We start from the raw sequence: 22,737 nt of genomic DNA on the forward strand, positions 1-22,737 counted from the left end.
CTGGTCTGCCTGTGCAGGGTTGTATTCATTTCAGTTGTGAATTCTTATCCAACTTTAAAAGTGGGATGAGGACAGATAAAAAAAGAAAGACAGACAGAAGAGTAATCTGAAGAAGTAAAAGGAAGTTGAAGAAAGAGGTAATAAAGAGGGGTAAGGGGAGTGAAGGACATGCAAGGCTGAGAAAGAGGGAGCAAGCATAAAAGGGGGATGAGCAGCACTGGACTGAAGTTTGAAGGGTGAGGGGGAAGGTTATTAAGGCTTGCTGTTTTTAGTTGTGACAGGCGATTGCTTACACAGCTGGCTATCTAGCTGAGAGGGAAAATGAGGCATTTGTTAGAAAAAGGAAAACATTGGAAAATAGGCAGTGAAATAACCCGGTGTTTAGATGGAAAGAGTTAACAGGTTTTCATGAATATTTATCTGCAGCCTCCGGCAGCTCCAGTGACCTGGTTAGACTCAACGTCTGGCCACAGCCCTCATGGCGCCTACATGAAAAGTGAGAGAGCGGTCTGAAATGAAAGACGATTAAACACAAGATTAAACCTCACTCAGCTGACTGCCTTGTGCTGCGGAAGAGGCGTAACTGCTGATTGTCCGGGTATGTAGACTCAATCTTACAAATCAATGAGCAAGACTGCTTAAGAGTGAAATATACAGTCTTTATCTCCTCAGGTGCTTGTATTGCTAGGCCTCATTATTAAATAATGCTGATCACAACATTTTAATACAGAGACTAGAATACACCTTTGACATAATCATCACACTATAATGATCTTAGCTTATGTATGTTCCCCCATCTTCTCCTACACAATTGGAGCAATCGTGATGAAACATTGCTTAGGGCACTGTGAATGCCATCATCTATACTGTGTATACAAATACTTTATACAGATCCCACAAAAAGTTCAGTTGAGCACTGAACCAACATGTGTGCATACTGCACGAGTTTGCTAGTTAAAGGAAATACACTGAATGAATTTGAATCATCGTCTATCTCATAGATTCCAATTTTTCCATATAAATGAGAAATCTCACACAGAAGTTAGTCATGGAGTTCCACAGGGTTCTGCACTAGGACCAAGACTTTTTAGGCTATGCGTGCTTCCCTTTGGTAATGTTATCAGAAAGCACTGTATGTTTTTATCTATGAAGTCAGATGAGACAATCAGGAGTACTAACAAGGATTACAGAAAGAGACCCTAATCCTCAAATATCATCTTCTCTTTATTGGGTCTATATTATACCAAGAATTGAAATTAAAATCCTTCTCCTTGCATACAGAACTATTGTGTTCCATCATATCTTAAATACCTCAAAGTACCACATTATCACAGTGGAACGCGTCACACTCAGACTGGAGGGTAACTTGTGGTTCCCAGAATTTCTAAATGTAGAATGGGAGGCAGGGTTATCAGTTACCAGACCCCTTTCCCAAGCTCCCAGTTTGGATTCCTTGACCTCAAGGTCCAGGTCAGAAGTCAAGTTTTTCCAAAAAAAAATCTTGCAAACTCAACTCAAAAAGGATGTCACCTAGAATTTTTAAATTGATACCATCTAATATCAGCTTTTTAAAAAACTGTTCAAACGGATTAGTCCTGTTTATCCCCACTCGAATGTAACCGTGTAGCTCCATAGTTCAGTGGTTTACCTGTTTGTCTAATTAGCAAAAGAGCTCTCATTCAGTTCTTCTGGTATTAAAAACAAAAAGATTATAGCTGCCAACTCAAACATGTGGCACTCCTTGCTTTGAAACACCAACACCCACAAACTTTTATGTAAATATGTTTATTTTAGACAATAATATATATATATATTTTTTTTATAACAACATAATGCACAGACAGTTAGTGCAGACTATGACAGTTAAGGTTTACACATCAGTTAGCCAGGAAAGGAAGACCACAGAGCAACATTCATTCAGTTCAGTCACGCTGGACGATGTGACATCCATGTGATGATTTTTGATGACATTGGGGTATAACTGTACATTACGCCACTGTGTGTGCGCATGTGTATGGAAAACCAATAGATGTATTTTTTGGATGTACATTATGTGGTAATGATGTGTTGCCCTTAATAGTAAAATATTAGTGGTGTGCAAATGATAAATGTAACATCTCAAGGCATGTCATAGAGAAAATAAACATATCTTAGAGACCTAAAGTAAATAATAACCATTGAAGAATCTTATGGAAATATAATATTCTCTTAACAATATTTTGTACACTGATCAGCAACAGCATTAGTATCCCGGCTCTGACTCGTCGGAGCCTGAAAAGGGATTTCTGGCAACAGGTTTTTTTGGTTCTGTGGGTTTGTGGAGGCTGACTCCACATGTTCTTGAGCTGTGCCTCAGCAGTTTTTGTGGTGTGAGAGTCTAAATTTTGTCTATCAAGTGACATAAGCCAAATCAAAGCTGACCAGCTAAACAAAGTATATTAACTAAATAATCCAATTATTTTTCACTTCACCTGTCGGGTGTTTATGTTGTGGCTGATCAGTGTAAATGGAGGACATGGCAAACTATAAATATGCGTTTAAGTAAATTCCAGTGGAGCTTTTCACAGCTCATATCCAGTTATGTTTGCTGGTGTGTCTGCCCCAGTTAGCGGCTTTGATCGTGTCAGTCTGCAGGCCAGCACTTGTGTGGGCTCGTGGGGCTCCGTGGCTGGGCCTTTGGACTCCCCTGAAAGACAACATAAAGGACAGGGCTACATTTTAAAGGCTTGATGGTAACGATTGTATGCATTCACTTCATCGCCTTCCCAAGAAGACCATAGCTTGCATGACTGTGGTGACACCTAAAGGGGGCAGCGGTGCACCTTCATTTAGTGCAGTCCACACCCTAACTATAGCTTGGAGCACTGCAGCGGAACTGATCCTACCACCTTTAAATACAAGAGGCATCATTCACTCCAAGTTGTTTATAAGTGTGACCTAACTTTAACTAACTCGCACGCTTTATTTATTAGATTCAAAGGTGATTTTACAACCCTAATTTTAAACTTGGCCAGCTACAATGTGAAATCTTGCAATATGTGCATTAGGGACACTGTAGGTTGCATAATATAAAAATAGCTGGGCGATGGGAGCTGATAACCAAAAAGTCTCAAAGTTACAAGGCGAACACGGGGGATTGGGGTCGGCTTTGTTTTGTAAAGGAACCGCCTGGCTTCTCTTTGAAGTGCTGAATTGGTTCTGCTGACGTTGGATGACTTAATCGAATTGTACTGTACTTTACAATCAGATTTGGCAAAAGGGAAATTCTCATGATGTTTGGCCCAAATCACTGTATTATAGCGCTCCAAACATTTTGAAGAGACTTTCTTTGAAGCGGGCCCGCTCAGAAGAAATAAACATGTTGATTTGGTTAAAAATGATAGCTTTTGTCATCAGATGTAGCCGTGATGTCGCATAGCCTCATTCAAAGTGTGTAAAGTTGAATTTTCTGTTTACTGCTGGTGTGATTATTAGAAAAGTGAAGCTCAGTGTTTCCCTGATGGAAAAAGAGAAACTGTTTTAAAAACTATTATAATTTTGATTCTTGAAAGTGGTCCTTCTTAGCTGATAAACTTAAGCAACAATGCGAGCATCACAACTAATTCTAGCCACCCTGTTCATATATGACGGGCCAGACTTTGTGAAGAAGGCTTGTGGCATTTTATTAGTTTTTTATGCAGAAGGGCATTATTCTTGTCACAGGGTGGCATGTGACCTTTATACAAAACACACAGTGCTTGTAAATATGCTGTGTTTCTTGTGTATTGTTGCCAAGTCATTCATGAAATCGTTAAGATTTGTGAGTGAATCCTGACTTTGAAACTGCTAGTTTGGATACCTCTCCTCTAGACTAAACTTGGCCTCTGTCTGGTTTGATCCCAGGAATTGCCAAACCAGTTCAGTCCAGGCCCTTTTGGGCTCCTTTTATGGTGAACGTCCTAGGGAAATGTGTCAAATGTGGTATTAAGGAGGGGAAGTTTGGTCTGATGTTTGAAATATCTTTCCATTTTAAGTAGTTAGAGAGCAGGTACATTCTCTTAATAGAACAACATTTGTTTTTCCACTGCTAACCTATTACAGCTTTCTGCCCTATTAAAATTAGGTATAGAGCACAAGAGTGACCAAACTTTTTTTTTTTCTACTCATGTTCTCCAGTGAAGTCTGAGAAAGTCCTTCAGTAATGAATTTTACGCCTTGAATCGAGCCAACCAGCTACAAGGTGAATTGTGACCAAAAAAAAAAAGATTTGATTTGGATAAAAAGAGTCAAAGATACTAAGACTGTGCACCTAATTAACATTGGAGGGACTACTCATCCCATAAAAATTAAAAATCCCAGTTTTCCACAGCAAATTACTTCCAACAATCCATCCATACTCTTTCACCTACCCTTATCAAGGTTGGGGGGGGGGGCTGGAGCCTATTCCAGCTACCATAGGGCAAGAGGCAAGGTACAAGGTCTGACGCAGGGCTAACACAGAGACCGACCATTCACACTCACATTCACACCTTTGGACCAATTTAGAATCATCAATTAACCTAACCCTACTAACGGCATGTCTTTGGACTGTGGGAGAGTACCCAGGAAGAAACCACAGGGAAAACATGCGAACAGTGTTGTATGTGTGGTGAGTTTTATGGCTCATAATACTTATGGAGAATATGAATGGGACTTTTACTTCCTGATCATCACTGTTGCACTCTATAGCAGTGTGCAGAAGTGTTTCCTTAACTGTTACATTTACTTTGGATGTTGAGCGAGCCTTGCTTTTTGTTCTCCATTATTTTTCTTCGTTTGCGTTCGACTTTAGTTTGGCCATGAACATACGGTGCACTAATCTACTGCTGTGAAGGAGGCAAAAAAAGAAATAAAAATATTGTTCAACTGTTTAAACGCCTTTGAGTTCTGCCTCCAATACTCAGCTGTCCCTAACAATTCTTACCAGTTTAATTATTCACACAGTGTGACAAGATTATATGGCGATTATGCGGATTTTCCCCTTTAGCCTAAAATAAATCGTCTGTATTTGAGAAAGTGGAGAAGAAGGAGTCGGGAATAAACCAAAGTCCATCTTTGATAATATGAACTCACCGCAGCAGTCTGGGTCTTGGCATAGTTCATATGAGCGTAGAGTAGCACAGCTGTGTCGTTGTGGGATGCCTCCAGTGCGATGGACAGAGCATTGCTTCCATCCTGCAGACAGACAGCAAAGATGGAGAGAGACACATGAGTATCCAGGAGAGCTTTTCAACTAGAGCAGAAAGCTTTACAGTGTGAGAGCAACCATGTGATACACGTTACGCACAGTTGCTCTGTTTTCCAGTTGTTTGGACAGTTTTGTTATTTCTTTTACCATCATGCACCTTTGCTTAACCAGTTAACTATGGGACTTTTATTGCTTTATGATACGTTTGACTGTTTATAATACAGGAAGACAAAATGGTCAGTTTGGAGTTATTTGTTGGCCAAAGAATTTAAAGTACAGTGTCTTGCTACCTTCAGTCAGTGTCTGTTTGGTTTTATGATCCTTTTTAAAAACCAGTCACACTGCTGTCAGTATACTTATCCTTATTTGTGATTGGTCAGATGCTGGCAGCGCCACCGTTTTCTTTTGAACAAAGAGGGGAAAGTTGATAACTAGCTTCATGTGACCGTTTATCCTGACTGCTGATTTTGGGGTAAGTGAATCCAGATTTCGGAAGTTACCCTGGGTATGTTGAACTCGCTTCATCTCCTCAGTTCCCAGACATGTGCAGACTGGGGGATGCTGCACAGCGGTCAACGTGGCCAGGTCCCAGCTTTCATAAAATGTGCCAAGAAATTCAAAGTGAGCCAAAATATTTTCTCATTTTAGACATTTGATAGGTTTTCTAATATGAGCTTGTTAGATTTGCAAATCGTTGCTTTCCCTTTACATTTTAAACATGGTCCCAACATTTGAAAATGGGGTTTGTAGTAACAATACTGCTTAATATAACAAGTGAACTGAAAGTAAAAATGGTTCTGCAGTCGTTACTGTATCCACTCAGCCTTGCAGTCAAACTTTGTCACGCAGTTTTGTGTTTTCAGCGGAGAGGGGAGGTGGGGGCTTTTCCTTCCACCCCCTCAGTCCAGCTGTGCTGTACTGAAACACAAACCAGGAGCTGCTTGCACCAAATGGCCAACTCATTCTGGCACAGATGTTAATGCTCAAATATCTGTCTGTCTGGCTTCTCTTCAAGCATCTACAGAAATCCACTGTAAAATCACTTTAAAACATACAAGTGGGGAGAAAAGCAGGAGTGTTGAGCAGACCTTTGCTAGCGTTAGCATTTAATGCTGCCAGATTTTTGTATTTCTTTATGGGTTAAGTGGTGAAAAATGCAGAGGACCAGTGTAATGCCTGCAGGACATTGTGTCTGAAATCTGCAAGTGTGTTTTAAATTTTTTCCTCTGGGGTCCAGTCACTGCGTTTCCTCTGTACAGCATCCGTTTTAGTCTAATCTGATTGTAACACCTCAGCTTTCTAAGAAGAAATAGAGAAAAAAGGAAACTACACAGACGAGCAGTTTCCTGAGAAGAGATTAAGCCAAATCCCAGAGAAGAAAGCTCCTGGATGTTTTTTGGCAGCCATCAAACAGCTGGCTTCAGTGTTAGGCTCATGTTTCTGTCATTGCATGAGCTAGTTCAAATGCTTAAATTGTAGAAGTCTTACGTTATCCACAATGGATATGTCGCACCCGGGCTGTTCCAGGAGCAGTTTGACAATCTCAGTTCGGCCGTGCTCACTAGCACACATCAGAGCCGTCGATCCCTCATCGTCCTGCACGTTGACATCGGCTCCACACTCGAGCAGCGCCCGCACCATCTCCTGACGCCCGTGGCTGACTGCTAACATTAATGCCGTCTGGCCTGCCTGCAGAGGTAAAGAATTTTAAATGATTTGGATTAACGAGGAAGCTTCTGCCATTTAAAGCTTGAGTGTTCAGAAGACTTCAGACTGCTTTATTTTTGGATAAATGGCATTCCTGCATGGTGCACTGTTTCCTTTTACTGCTACTGCCCAAAAACAACGCTCACATTTGAGCACCGTGCACTTTTGGTCATTCACTCATTTACTACTCCTCATATAACAGACAGCTGTTTACTCAGTAGCAGGCAGTAAATTAAATTCTAGACACATAATTTGATTTTGCATCGTCACTTGCAGGTGCAGTCACACAATGCTAATTTTTGCCATCTATGAGCTGATTTTTTTTTTTTTTAAAGGGAGGATGTCTCCCTAAAGTCCAGCTACAAGGAAAGCTGGCACAACTCAATACACACCGTACTTGAGAATCAAGACGGCAGCTTTACAATAAGTATACAAGAAAAGTCTTCTGGCTGTCTGATTAAGCACAAAACTGATCCAAAATGTAAATATAGAAAAAAAATATAGTCTGAAGTCCTTACCCGAAAACTGCATTGCGTGACTCGTGCTTAATTACCCACAGCAACAATAACAAGCAGCAGTAATTGGTTTTATAGACAGTGATGCTATAAATTCGGTCCTATGACTTGGCAGCGGAAAAACCCATCAGGCGCTGTGTCAAAACACATACACTACTCAGCCTGATTAGATCAGCCGGGGAATGAAGAAGACTTCAAGTCAACGGGTTCTCGTGAGTGGCTTCTGTGTCATGTTAGGCTCCACATTTGCTAAATCTAATCTGAGATATGCCCAATCACACCTCAGGTTTCCAGATTTAAATGCAGTATAGTAGTTTATTACAATAAAACAGCTCCACCTCGAAATAAACAGGGAATAAAGAAATTACAGTAGTCTAAAAACAAATTCACTCATAACATTATTTTTTATTTATTATATGTTAATAAGCTTTATAAATCCAATTTGGCTGCTTCACGTTTGCCCTTTTTTGTATAGTTTTTTTTTTATTATTATTCCAGTTTCTTGTGTTCAAATCCATCTAAACTCATTAAAACAAGCCCACAGAGCCAAGACTGCCACATTTAAATGATAACACGCTTCTGGCTGATGGAGCCGACTACACATTCACAGAAGCTCTTTGTGTGCATTTCTAGACATGTTGCGCATTCGCATTTCTCCAGGGCTGAGGTTGTTTTTATTATAAAAATAACTAGTATTGGCATGTTAAAGTCACATGAGTACTAAAACTTTCTTCCACAAATTGTTCCCATCAAATCTTGTGGAATTTCAAAATAAAACGAACAAAATAAATGAGAAATACAGGATATAAGCTACTAGCATACGAAAGAAATGGCTGCTTCCAAATATCTGCACATTCATGTGGCATGTTTGTCCACTTTAAGAGCTGGATGATGAACTGCTGATGACTTGCCTGGCTGGCCTTGGCGTTGACATTACCCTGACTGAAGAGCTTCTTGACCACAACCATGTCCTCCTCCTTCTTCACAGTTGACAGAGCAGCCAACATGATGGCTGTGTAGCCCGCCTTGTTCTGCTTATCCACAGAGCACACACCTGTAGGAGATATGCTTATCACTTATTGAAGCGTAAGGACAGGACCGTCAGCAGGTATTAGGTTAGTTGACCAGTGAATAACACTGAAATGCCAATGAAAATGCTGTCACTATGTAAATAGTGTATAAAAAGTAACAATATATTCCAAAGATGGCGCTTTAAATACATTTGTTGCTCATGACTGAGTAAAAACGAGTTTTGCTGTGGTGGTATTCTGATTATCGTTTCTTTAAAAAGATATCATCAGATTAGGAAAAGCAATAATATGTTCAACTTATATTTCGATCATGTATATCAGCACTTTGGCTGAGACTTTATGTCTTTTAAATGTGCTATATAAATAAAGATGACTTGACTTGACTATATACACATGGTGAAAGTCTTTAAAAAAAATTAGGTGTGTGCAAGTAACCAACTTTGTGATCACAATAACTCAGAACAAGAACGAGACAACATAGGATTTTCAAATTGATACCACAGGTCCATCTATTAGGAGGCTGTCAACTGTCAGTATTATTTATTTATTGATACTCTTGGCTCTGCATGATTATGTAGAGATGGTATATTCTTAAGAGGGTCAACTCTGGCTGCGCGCACAGCAAACCCACCCTCTTGCTGTTTAATTCAGTTCTGTTTTATTTATACAGCGCCAAATCACAACAACAGTCAACTCAAGGCGCTTTATATTGTAAGGTAGACCCTACAATAATACATACAGAGAAAACCCAACAATCATATGACCCCCTATGAGCAAGCACTTTGGCGACAGTTGGAAAAACTCCCTTTTAACAGGAAGAAACCTCCAGCAGAACCAGGCTCAGGTAGGGGCCAGTTGGAGTCGCAGCAGATGGCTGCCCCTCCCTGAGCCTGGGAGTGACGGCCTCCCAGGCTCAGGGTCAGCCAGATGGCTACAGCCAGATGGCTCCAGATGTTCAAGGTTGCTCCAGATGATTGGCTGGTCCTTGCAAACAGAAGGTTTGCAAGGACCAGCCAATCATAAGCAAGCGCGTTGTAAAGGAAGCTCGCCTTCAAGCGAGAAGAGTTGAACACTTGCAGTGCACACGCCATCAGTTTGAGTTATACATTGGATGATCTGAAGGGTTGTCCCTAAGGTTCAGTATAACATTTACAACTATTTTGAGATATGAATCATGCAAAGCTACTCTAGCGCAATAAACACAAGGAGCTAGAAATGAGCGTTACCGTCCATTTTAAATTCCCCTTTATATCTGCCTCAAACATTCATTATTTTAAATGTATACACAGCCCCACAGTGCAAACAAGAAAGTTCTCCTTGACTGTTAGTTTATTAAACAAAAGGATAGTGCTACACTCACTGAAAAAGCAGGTTTCAGTTCATTGTTTACTTCCTGTGGCTGCACATTAAGTGTGTGCTGTTTTTTGTTTTTCTTCGCATGAGGCATGGTGATAAGGTCGACAGGAATTATAAACTCCAAAAACCAAAAACGGCTGATCCTGCCTAGCATAAAGTGGACACAGAACCACATGTTGCCTGATCTTATCAAACCTCAAATCAAGATAGTAACAGTGCGCAAACATTAAATTCAAGTCAGGATTATCCTTCTCTGAAAGCTACTGCTAACCTGTGTCCAGCAGCAGCTCCACCACACCAAAGTTAGAGTGAGAGACGCTGTAGTGAAGAGCTGTATTCCCATTGCCATCTGTCATGTTGACTACGTGCTCCAGCAGCATTGATGACACCTCGGAGAACGCCATCAGGTAGTCAGAGACCCGCGGCGGCTGAGCCATCTTCGCGCTGGAGATACGAAACCACTCAAGTTGGACAGTGTGTGTGCTGGAGAGCTGGAGGTGAGGACGGGAAGTGATATATACTTATAAACTGCAGACAAGTGCCTGAAGTAGATCGGCATACAGCATAGACACAAGTAAAACTGCTTTTGTCTCAAGTTTTTAGTAGCCAGTTAGACCCAGTGAATGAGTTTTTCTTTACATGATGGCTGTTTTTCTACAAGGCACACTTTAGCAGTGATGAGGTTAACAGTTTACCCCCCAGAGTTCCTACCAGGCAGTCATGAATCACTAATTCAAGAGACATTTGGCACTTTCTCAGAATATTTTTGCTATATAATCAAGAGAAGGAGCAAAAAGTTTGATTTTAAACACTTTTGCATGATTAAATATTGCCTCACTGCAGGCGAAAGCGTTACGTGTGTCCCCTGGAGGTAAAATTGAAAAAGAGGAAAGCAGGGACGCACCACTTCCTTACTCTTCAGTGTTTTGAGGTCATCGTTTAGGTGGTTCTTCAGAATGAGACAGGCTTCTCGCATTTTTGAGCTCAACTCAAATCTGTGACAAAGCAGACAAATGTGTGAAGTTGAAACACAGAAATAAAATCGCATTTAGAGGATAAGGCCTTTTGTTCCCTCCATAGATTACACTCTAAGTCAACAAAACTACATTTACTTTCATTTTCATAACAACCCACTTTTCTTTCACACCATCAGATGAATAATTTGCAGCTCTCAGCGTTTCCTCATCAGTGTCACTCTCATCCAGGTTAACGTTTCTCTCCTCCTCTGACGTTTCTTCCTCCAAAGCTGCCTCATCTTCTTCAGTGCTGTCCAAGCACTCGCCTTCGACACTTTCTCCAGAAGAACTCCCATCTTCCTCCTCTTCTTCCTCCTCTTCTTCACTGGATGTTGATTCATACCTGGAAGAGCCAAATATCTCAAAAATCTCATCTCTGGCTCTTTATTTCTCATTTGTTAAACCTGTCACCTGGTCAAAGTGTCATTTCCCTCCTCGAGACTACTTGTCGCCACTTATTTTACTTTTGCAGAGGTAAAAATAAAAATTTGGTTTCACATTACAGTAACTCACCCTCCATTTAGAATACCAACAAACTGCAGGCTCTTCTTGCTGCTGCTGCGATTCTCCCCTGCGTTATTCCCGTCTTTCCTCTTCATGATTGATTTCAGCAAACCTGTTGCCATAAAAGAGGGGGGAAAAATAGTGAAAATGCTTGTGCATGAGCAGAACGTGTCTCACACACAAGCAGAAGGTTCAATGAGAGATGCAGGCAGCACAGTTAGGCTGCAGTCAATCAGCATTAGTGATGACAACCAATCCACAGATGAGCCATTCAGTTCAGTACTTCATAGGGTTGCCAACTCCCTGAAAAATAAATAAGGGACACCTCGTGGCCAGGGCCGGGCAACCCAGTTGTCTTCACCCTTCCCAGTGTGGTAGCTCTTTTTTTGTGTGTGAAATTATTTTTTAACCATTTGACTTGAACTTGATTTAAGCAGATGCATATTCTTTGTGATATGACCATATGGGAAACAAATGATCATTTAGCCATTTATTTTTAGCTCAAAATGACAACATTAACACAGTAAAACAGGTCTCTTTCTTAAACAGAAGCCTGTCATGCTTAACTTTTGAGAATATAAGTAAATCTTTCTTTAAAAGAACTCTGTCCTACTTAACTTAAAATTATATAAATTAATAGAAAGCAATAGAAAGAAAAATATTCTTGTAACAGTGCACATTTAGTGCATTTAGTACAGTTGGCTTCAGTTGAGGTATTATTTCAGCTTTTCTAAAGCTAATCAGCTGCTCCTGTTTGTAAACCCACTTGTTCCCATGATTACGCATCTTAACTCATCATCATTATTCATCTATGTATTACTTTTATGTATTAGTCATCTATTTGTTGTAATCATCTATCCTTGCATTTGTTTATTACACAAAATAAGTTATATTATCACACTTCTGGCCACATAGCGCTGATATTCACTGCACATGCCCATATTAACCTTAACCAGAGGGTTTAAAAAAAAACAAACCAGTGTTTACATACCATATCTGCTTCTGCCGTGGCCTGGTGGACAAGAAATTGGTAAAGGGTTCCCCGAGCTTTCACGCCCCTCATGTTCTTCATGTGCCCACCAATAGAAGCATGCCTATGGAAAAAAGTGCGCCAGCACACAGTGCAGTGCGCTTTATAGTGCACTTTTCCAGCCAGGTGTTTTCCTTTTCCCATTCCTCCCTGTACTTTTGCAGCCTTTTTTTTTCTTTCTCTGAGCGAACAAACATTGCTGCTCTAATGCTGGGCTCACACTGTGCGATTTTTGGCCCATTTTGAGCCGATTTTTGAGTCGTGCGACCGATTTGGTGATCAGCCCGATTTTGGCCTTCATCGTGCGTCGTGTAGTATACGTGGGGTAACGAGAAGCGATTAACACCTCACGACCAGCTCCCGATCATCAATCGCTCGTGAGGGTGTCACCGCAGCTGCTCACGCGCAAACACGTAAACGTCGGTGAAAAAGACGGAGCAGCACAGCTGTGCAGCGTGTGATCTGGACACAAGCGATGGAGGCACAACTTGTAGAACTTTGGAAAGCTCATCCGAGCCTTTTCGATGTGGCATCACAAAATGATCACGACCACAACAACCGTGAAAATAGTTGGATTTACACTGTTGCTCAATCACAGCTGCCTGATCATGTTTTTCATTAGCAATTTAGCAAAGTTGATGTGGTGGTGTGTCTGTGTGAGTGAAAGACAGAGAGAGCGAGCGACAGATTTTCTGTTATAACCTTCATTTTATGGACGCACAGTGTGCCGTCCGAGACTTGCACCGCAGTGTCGGCGTTTGTTTCCCTGTTGGCCATGCTTGTTGTTGTGGTCATCGGTTGTCTTCCGGTATTTTCTCCGTAAGCGACCTTTCCTCAACCAATGAGATGAGCGGTAATCTGACTTGTCATACTCGAATTGTCATAAGTGTGCTGTCAGCTCATTGGTCACAAAGCAGGAGAGGGGCTGGGAATTATGTTTTCAAACAAAGTGTAGACTACTTTTGATTCTCACTGTATTACGGGACAAAGTGCGTCCCTTATTAGCTCAATACGGGACGTGAACTTTTGTTTCTAAATACGGGACGATTCCGTTTTTTAAGGGACGGTTGGCAACCCTACATAGGACACACTTGCTACATGCAACATACCGATAGTGAGAGCGAGAGAAGGCGCTCTGTTGTCAGTGCTCAGCTAAATTGCTAATGAAAAACATGATCAGGCAGCTGTGATTGAGCAGCAGTGTAAATCCAACTATTTTCACGGTTGTTGTGGTCGTGATAATTTTGTGATGCCACATCGAAAAGGCTCGGATGAGCTTTCCAAAGTTCTACAAGTTGTGCCTCCATCGCTTGTGTCCAGATCACACGCTGCACAGCTGTGCTGCTCCGTCTTTTTCACCGACGTTTACGTGTTTGCGCGTGAGCAGCTGCGGTGACACCCTCACGAGCGATTGATGATCGGGAGCTGGTCGTGAGGTGTTAATCGCTTCTCGTTACCCCACGTATACTACACGACGCACGATGAAGGCCAAAATCGGGCTGATCACCAAATCGGTCGCACGACTCAAAAATCGGCTCAAAATGGGCCAAAAATCGCACAGTGTGAGCCCAGCATTAGAGCAGCAATGTTTGTTCGCTCAGAGAAAGAAAAAAAAAAGGCTGCAAAAGTACAGGGAGGAATGGGAAAAGGAAAACACCTGGCTGGAAAAGTGCACTATAAAGCGCACTGCACTGTGTGCTGGCGCACTTTTTCCATAGGCATGCTTCTATTGGTGGGCACATGAAGAACATGAGGGGCGTGAAAGCTCGGGGAACCCTTTACCAATTTTTTGTCCGCCAGGCCACCAGAAGCAGATATGGTATGTAAACACTGGTTTGTTTTTTTTTAAACCCTCTGGTTAAGGTTAATATGGGCATGTGCAGTGAATATCAGGGCTATGTGGCCAGAAGTGTGATAATATAACTTATTTTGTGTAATAAACAAATGCAAGGATAGATGATTACAACAAATAGATGACTAATACATAAAAGTAATACATAGATGAATAATGATGATGAGTTAAGATGCGTAATCATGGGAACAAGTGGGTTTACAAACAGGAGCAGCTGATTAGCTTTAGAAAAGCTGAAATAATACCTCAACTGAAGCCAACTGTACTAAATGCACTAAATGTGCACTGTTACAAGAATATTTTTCGTTCTATTGCTTTCTATTAATTTATATAATTTTAAGTTAAGTAGGACAGAGTTCTTTTAAAGAAAGATTTACTTATATTCTCAAAAGTTAAGCATGACAGGCTTCTGTTTAAGAAAGAGACCTGTTTTACTGTGTTAATGTTGTCATTGTGAGCTAAAAATAAATGGCTAAATGATCATTTGTTTCCCATATGGTCATATCACAAAGAATATGCATCTGCTTAAATCAAGTTCAAGTCAAATGGTTAAAAAATAATTTCGCACACAAAAAAAGAGCTACCACACTGGGAAGGGTGAAGACAACTGGGTTGTCCGGCCCTGGCCACGAGGTGTCCCTTATTTATTTTTCAGGGAGTTGGCAACCCTAGTCCTATGATCTTGTGTCGACTTTCAACTAAAAGAATTTAGATGCCTAAATTATGACTTAAACTAAAATCAAAATTAATACTGCTAATGGGAATTTATTATTTTTGTTACTTATTATCTTACTAAATAATTCGTAATGCTGAGCCTGACATTGCCTTGCACATAAATGATTCAGCCTCGTTCTAACAGTGATAATTACAGGTCATTACTGCATCACTGGGTTTAAGTTAGGATGTCTGGATCGAATCAGAACTGGGCAAAGTTGGATCCATGCATCCTTAATGTTAACTGCAAGCCAATATTTGACCCCAGCTCATAAAATCAGCAGCAAAGCCAAACAGTACTTACCTGTCTTGGTGCTGCTGGCTGCAGTCTTCTCTTTTTCATCTCCTCCTTCATTCTTAACCTTTCCAACTACTTCTTCTTCTTCTGGTGAGACCTTGTATTCAGCAATAGTCAGCTGTCTCCTCTTTGGTACAGTAACTTTTTGCTCTTCAGTCTTTTCCTCGCTTAAGTTCTCCCATTGACACCCGGTGCTAACGAGTACAACCGGAGCAGCCGGAGCTCGTTCTTCTAGTGTCTCTAATGCATCGGTCTGAGTGCTTTGTTCACTTTGATCTGACTCTGCGTCTTCACCTACACATGCATCGGCCACCTCCGGATGACAAGAAACTGCAGTGTGCTTTAATGCAGAAGTTAGCGTTTCTACTTGGGCATTTGTCATGACAGGTTTGGCAAGAACCCCCTTCTCAAATGTGATTTTGGAGATGTTTTCCTCTATCTTCGCTCTAAGAACTCCAAGGTCTTTATCTGCAACACTCAACCGATCCTCTAGAGCCACAATGGACTCTTGTTGGAATTTAATGGTGTCCTGTAAGGTGTCTATCTCCCGCTGTGCTTCTGTGGTCAGGCCAAGTAGTGACTCCATGACCCAAACCTCAGCCTCTTCTGTCTCCACTCTGGTTTGTATTCCCTCCTCCTGAACCAGGGGGGGTTCTGTTTCTGTGCATTTCTCACAAACATTCACTCTGGTGCCCTCACATGCATCTTTTACACCATCTCTGTAGTATAAAACAACTGAGGCCATCGGCATGTCGTCCCCTACAGCCACTGACTTCTTCTGAATGACTGTTTTTTCAGGGGCGTTTACTAAAGTCTTACTTGACAGTTTCAGGGGTTTGTCCTCTTTCCCTTCAAACTTTTCTGTCAGCCTTTTCAGCTCACCAGATTTTACAAAGCCTTTGTGTCCAGTCGAGGTCGGTGAAGTCAATCGACTGTGTTCAGTTTGGAGGATCTCTACGGTTTGGGTGGATGTCTCTGTAAACTGTTGCTTCTGTTGGGCCAAGTCCATGGCTGCCTTCTTCTCCTGCAGGGCTAACAAGAGCATATCTTTCTCTGCACGAAGCTTGGCCACTTCTTTCTCAAGTGCAGGAACACCTTTTACCCTTTCTTCCATCTCCTTCAGCTGCTTCAAGGCTGTTGCCATTTGCTCTCTAACTGTTTGCAGTTGGCTGGGTGGGATTGGGGTCACAGTGGTGCCAGCAGCTGGAGTGCTGCGCCCAGAGGTCTGAGGACTGGGTTTGGTCCAACTACTTTGCAGAGACTGCATGGCTGGAGAGGGTAAGAGCAGTTTGGGAGGATCTGCAAGCTGGAAGCGGGCGCCATTTTGGTTCTGGTGGGTTTGTTCCTGCTGTAGCCTCCGGCTGGTTTCCAGGAGAGTCCGCTCAACTCTGGGGTTACGTTGTGGTGGAGGCGGTGGCACTTTTGCCCCAGCAGATAGCGGAGGAACGTTGAGAAAAGTTACAGGGGAAAGGGAGACTGTCTCGCAGGGAGCTGACCCAAGTCGGTTACGAGGCGGTGGTGGCGGTGGAGCTCTGCCATCTTCGCTGACCGGGGATGAGAGCGACTCAGTGGACGTCCAGCCACTGGTACGCCCCCCCACACCCGGACTCCTCTGGGAGAGTTTTAGCCCCCGACCAGAGCGTCGAGAACTGATGGGTGCACGACGGAGGTTGTGCCCACTTTCTATCTCTTCTACATATTTAAGAAAGTCTAGATCCAGCTGAAATCCATACGGAGTCTGGACAGAGTAAGAAGCTTGCTGATCTGCTTCCTCTTGACTGGGGTAATGGAAAGGCGAGCCTAGATCTGAAAGGGGAAAGACATGTTATGGACAACACGTGATCGGTACTTAAGAAATTCCAGAGGGCATCTCTATAAACAGAAGTTACATTTGATTTCAGTGAGACCTGGCAATGAGTTGAATTGCGTTTCCTTTTTAAACATGTGCATGTGTTTATTTCCTTTGTCTATATCCGTCTTTGCCAGCTGCTTCCTCACCGACTTCCTTATCATCCTGGTATGCATAATCAACAGTTATATAAACAAACCAGGAGTGTGATTGTAAAGCACTGTGTCATCATATAACTAACAGATTTAAAACCCCTCAGGCTATCATCAAAATATTACACCTTTACAGGAAACAAAAGGCACTCCTGTTGTATTTGCCAAAAAGAAAAAAAAAAAGAAAGAAAAGGAGAAAAAAAAGCCATGTCTAATTTTTTGGCTTCAGCATTGGCAAAGGTTAACACTTTCAGCGTTATTTCATTATCAACTGTAGTTGATTTAGGTGTCTTAAAGATGGATCAAACTCAGATACTCTGATATCATCTTAATTATCTAAAAGTGGTTAGTTCATCACCGTCCTGTCAGGTCAAAACAAATTACTTGATACATTTCTAAAACTACATGTTGCAAACCCCAAACCTCATCTCTAGGCGTAACGAACAGAAATATTCAGGACACACAATTACATTTGACAGTAAGCTTTAATTTCAATAACAGAGACTTCTTTATGGAGTTTCTTACCAGGCAGCTTTGGGTTAACTTGCACAGACTGAGTCATTTTTCAGGACGAGGACCTTTCAGCACGCACACAGCTTTGAATCAACACCTGGCTTAAAGAAAAAACAGATCAACATGAATGCATTTGTTATAGATGACCTTGAACCAAGACCAGTGGAAATAAAGGAAGCTATAAAGTATTGCAGAAGTAAGTTTCTGCAAGTAGAATTTAGACTTTCCCATGTTTTGTTTTTTTTCTTAATTGGTAAAATTTTTAGACCAAGCGCAGAGGATCGTCTTTTATGAGTTGTAAGAACGTGTAACAACCTGTGACTGAATTCAAAAGATTGCGAATCCCCGTCTTTCACTTTAACTAATTCAGTTAAACCCATCTCGTAGTTAGTTGCTGTTAGTCAGCCTTTTTAAGAGAGGTTTCTTTGTTTAGCCACAGTAGCTGTCTCTGCTGTTACTAACTGATTCTTCCTCGGGAAATATAAAATGCTTCCTGTGCTGCAGAAAAGCTCCTAGGTCCAAACAGCATGTGGAAAACTCTGAATTTTGGACACCAATTACAAAGGAAAAACGTAAAAGTGAAGCTTAAAACAGTGTGTTAAAGAGGTTAATCTCTGTCAGCCACTCACTGATTAATTCATGCAGCTGGAGCTCAGGTCGTTCGTCCTCCCTGCTTCACACAGCCCTGTGAGACAGACATCAATTATCATCATAAACAACTTCTGTCACAACAGAGGAGAACTGAATAAACTGATGAGTCAACATTTCTGTATCAGTTTGCTGAAGATGAAAATGATGTGAATCATCACATCTGGCTTTTACAGTGACCAAATGCCACACACAACCTTCAGTGAGAGCATACTGGGAAAAATGGTGGGTCAATACCGAGGAAGCTGTTCTACAGCTTTGTCTTTTTTCCTGTTAATCTACCACACAAACACTGCTATGATACAGATCAGAATGCACTCTCTCGCAGGTATTTTCTTTTTGGTTTGTTTTTGGGCATTTCAACCTTTCTTGCTGAATAGGACAGTGAAGCAGACAGGAAAGGAGACAGAAAGAGCAGGAATGCCATACAGGAAGTGGATTTTTTGTTTTCAAGCCTCGAGTTGTTTGGCTCACTCTGTCACTACAATGCTACAGGATGTTGCTACTTCCCACCAATAAATAGACAAGGCAAAAAGAAAAACGTTCATTTCAAACAAAGAGATAATTAGTGATGCAATAAGAATTTGCATTGCAGAAAGAGTTCGCTTTTAGACTAGAAACCGGCTAAGCTCACCACCAACTGATGCGCACAGAAATGAGAGATTTTACACAAAACAATAAACTATTATAAAATTCAAAAGTTGTTCTGTGGAGAAAGCCAACTCTGATTACAGTCTGATGAGTTAATGTCAAACAGTTGAGGCCGGCATTGAGTCCATGTCTACGATTGTTTTTTAATACACCAACATGTCCCCTCACTTCCTTCACTTGCATCTCTTTGTTCGTTCATGAATTTTATTTATCCATCCATTTAGTTGTTTTTTTTTTTTTTTAATTGTTGATCAGTTAGCAGTGTTTCTGCCATATAAATGAAATGAAATCAAAGCTGGGAGCCTTCACACTGGTATGAAAATGTCAAAGTTTGTTGCCCATCATTCATACATAGATGGATTACAATCACTAATAGCCTGGTGAAAGTTTTACATATAACGCTGTTAGATTAGTAAGTTAATAATTACCAATGGCTGTATTACTGTTATTACTTTTAATATTTACTTTTTTTTTTTTTTAAACCTAATGCATCGGTGTATACGTTGCTTCTCAGACCATTTACCTACTTGCATCGTTATTACCTACAACATGTTGCACTAAATTGGCCTGCCCAATCTACAGTGTTAAATTTACACCAATCAGATGATCCATTATATTGCATCTCACTGTGCTACTGCATGAATAAACTATGACATGTTGAGGTAGGGACATGGAATGTCACCTCTCTGGTGGGGAAGGAGCCTGAGTTAGTGCGTGAGGTTGAGAGGTACCGGCTAGATATAGTCGGGCTCACCTCTACACATGGCTTGGGCTCTGGAACCAGTCTCCTGGAGAGGGGCTGGACTCTGTGTCAGTCTGGAGTTGCCCTTGGTGAGAGGCGGCGGGCTGGGGTGGGTATCCTAATATCCCCTCGGCTTGCTGCTGGTACGTTGCGGTTTTTCCCGGTGGACGAGAGGGTTTGTTCCCTGCGCCTTAGGGTCGGGGAACGGGCCCTGACTGTCATCTGCGCTTATGCGCCGAGTGGCAGTTCAGAGTACCCAGCCTTCTTAGAGGGGGGGTGCTGGAGGGTGCTCCACCTGGAGACTCTGTTGTCCTGCTGGGAGACTTCAATGCTCACGTGGGTAACGACAGCGAGACCTGGAGGGGCGTGATTGGGAGGAACGGCCTCCCTGATCTGAACCCAAGCGGTGCTCTGTTATTGGACTTCTGTGCTAATCACAGTTTGGCCATAACGAACACCCTGTTCGAACATAAGAGTGTCCATAAGTGCACGTGGCACCAGGACGCTCTAGGCCGTAGGTCGATGATTGATTTTGTAATCGTATCAGCAGACCTGCGACCATATGTTCTGGACACTCGGGTAAAGAGAGGGGCTGAGCTATCAACTGATCACCACCTGGTGGTGAGTTGGATCAGGTGGCGGGGGAAGACGCTGGACAGACCTGGTGCACCTAAACGCGTAGTGAGGGTGTGCTGGGAACGTCTAGCAGAGGCCCCAGTCCGCACACCTCCGGCAGAGCTTCAACAGCATTCCGAGGGAGACTGGGGACATTGAGTCCGAATGGACCATGTTCAGCGTCTCCATTGCCGAAGCTGCTGCATTGAGCTGCGGCTACAAGGTGGTTGGTGCCTGCCGTGGTGGTAATCCCCGAACCAAATGGTGGACACCAGAGGTGAAGGGAGCCACTAGGCTGAAGAAGGAGTCCTATCGGGCTTGGTTAGCCTGTGGGACTCCGGAGGCAGCCGACAGGTATCGACAGGCCAAGAGGAATACGGCTCGGGCAGTGGCTGAAGCAAAAACTCGGGTGTGGGAGGAGTTCGGAGAGGCCATGGAAAAAGACTTTCGGACTGCCTCGAAGAGATTCTGGCAAACCGTCAGACGTCTCAGGAGGGGAAAGCGGTGTTCTACCTGCACTGTGTATAGTGCTGGCGGAGCGCTGCTGACGTCGACTGAGAAAATTGTCAGGCGGTGGAAGGAATACTTCGAGGACCTCCTTAATCCCACTGACACGTCTTCCGAGGAGGAAGCAGAGTCTGGGGATGAGGGGAATGACCCGCCAATTTCCGGGGGCGAGGTCACTGAGGCAGTTAAACAACTCCTTGGTGGCAGAGCCCCTGGTGTTGATGAGGTCCGCCCCGAGTTCCTGAAGGCTCTGGACGTTGTAGGGCTGTCCTGGTTGACACGCCTCTGCAATATTGCGTGGAGATCAGGGGCAGTACCTGTGGACTGGCAGACCGGGGTGGTGGTCCCCATCTTTAAGAAAGGGGACCGGAGGGTGTGTTCCAACTACAGGGGGATCACACTCCTCAGCCTCCCTGGGAAAGTCTATGCCAGGGTGCTGGAAAGGAGAGTTCGTCCGTTAGTCGAACCTCGGATACAGGAGGAACAATGCGGTTTTCGTCCTGGTCGCGGAACACTGGACCAGCTCTTTATCCTCTCCAGGATACTTGAGGGTGCATGGGAGTTTGCCCAACCAGTCTACATGTGTTTTGTGGACTTGGAGAAGGCATTCGACCGTGTCCCTCGGGGTGTCCTGTGGGAGGTGTTGCGGGAATATGGGGAGTCTGGCCCATTGCTACGGGCCATTCGATCCCTATACAACCGTTGCAAGAGCTTGGTTCGCATTGCCGGCAATAAGTCGGACTCGTTCCCGGTGGGTGATGGGCTCCGCCAGGGCTGCCCTTTGTCTCCGGTTCTGTTCATAATTTTTATGGACAGGATTTCTAGGCGCAGCCAAGTGGCGGAGGGCTTTCGCTTTGGTGGCCTCAGAATCTCATCTCTGATTTTTGCAGATGATGTGGTTCTGTTGGCTTCATCGGGTGAGGGCCTCCAGCTCGCACTGGAACGGTTCGCAGCCGAGTGTGAAGCAGTGGGAATGAGGATCAGCACCTCCAAATCTGAGGCCATGGTTCTCAGCCGGAAAAGGGTGGAGTGCCCACTCCGGGTCGGGGATGAGTTCCTGCCCCAAGTGGAGGAGTTCAAGTATCTCGGGGTCTTGTTCGCGAGTGATGGGAGAAGGGAGCCGGAGATCGACAGACGGATTGGGGCTGCAGCTGCAGTAATGCGGACGCTGCACCGGTCCGTCGTGGTGAAGAGGGAGCTGAGTGTAAAAGCGAAGCTCTCAATTTACCGGTCGATCTACGTCCCTACCCTCACCTATGGCCACGAGCTGTGGGTAGTGACCGAAAGAACGAGATCGCGGATACAAGCGGCAGAAATGAGCTTCCTCCGAAGGGTGGCTGGCCTCTCCCTTAGAGATAGGGTGAGAAGTTCGGCCATCCGGGAGGGGCTCAGAGTAGAGCAGCTGCTGCTCCACATCGAAAGGAGCCAGCTGAGGTGGTACGGGCATCTGACAAGGATGCCCCCTGGGCGCCTCCTGGGTGAGGTGTTCCAGGCATGTCCCACCGGGAGGAGGCCCCGGGGCAGACCCAGGACATGCTGGAGAGATTATATCTCTCGGCTGGCCTGGGAACGCCTTGGTATTCCCCCGGATAAGCTGGAGGAGGTGGCTGGGGAGAGGGAGGTCTGGGCCTCTTTGCTTAGGCCGCTGCCCCCGCGACCCGGCCCCGGACAAAGCGGATGAGGATGGATGGATGGATGGATGTTGAGGCGCAGCATATACATAAAAACACATCAAAAGACGTGCACATTGGATACACCTTTGCTTCCTCGCTCTTAGAGAAGTGAGAAGTAAGTCATGTAATCCCACTTTGTCACAGTGTTTATGTCTAAC

The 22,737-nt window shown here is 43.4% G+C and overlaps 1 protein-coding gene across 2 annotated transcripts in view; it reads right to left on the minus strand.

Annotated features, from left to right (window-relative positions):
* Positions 1-1,784: 1,784 nt before the first annotated feature.
* kank3 (KN motif and ankyrin repeat domains 3) overlaps positions 1,785-22,737 on the minus strand; it is a 46,938-nt gene continuing 25,985 nt past the window's right edge. The window contains exons 2-12 of one of the 2 annotated variants that reach the window (XM_026194266.1): positions 18,373-18,428; positions 17,756-17,840; positions 15,236-17,035; positions 11,345-11,447; positions 10,950-11,174; positions 10,720-10,810; positions 10,087-10,306; positions 8,340-8,482; positions 6,695-6,895; positions 5,092-5,193; positions 1,785-2,686 (exon numbers count right to left, since the gene is read on the minus strand). In XM_026194266.1, coding sequence (XP_026050051.1) covers positions 2,624-2,686; positions 5,092-5,193; positions 6,695-6,895; positions 8,340-8,482; positions 10,087-10,306; positions 10,720-10,810; positions 10,950-11,174; positions 11,345-11,447; positions 15,236-17,035; positions 17,756-17,792 — 2,985 coding nt within the window. In that variant the 5' untranslated portion in view covers positions 17,793-17,840; positions 18,373-18,428 and the 3' untranslated portion in view covers positions 1,785-2,623. Of the gene's footprint in view, positions 2,687-5,091; positions 5,194-6,694; positions 6,896-8,339; positions 8,483-10,086; positions 10,307-10,719; positions 10,811-10,949; positions 11,175-11,344; positions 11,448-15,235; positions 17,036-17,755; positions 17,845-18,372; positions 18,429-22,737 lie in introns of both variants that reach the window. The other variant, XM_026194265.1, reaches the window with a different exon arrangement.

The sequence above is a fragment of the Astatotilapia calliptera genome, chromosome 15, assembly GCF_900246225.1.
Source record: "Astatotilapia calliptera chromosome 15, fAstCal1.2, whole genome shotgun sequence".
Lineage (NCBI taxonomy): Eukaryota > Metazoa > Chordata > Actinopteri > Cichliformes > Cichlidae > Astatotilapia > Astatotilapia calliptera.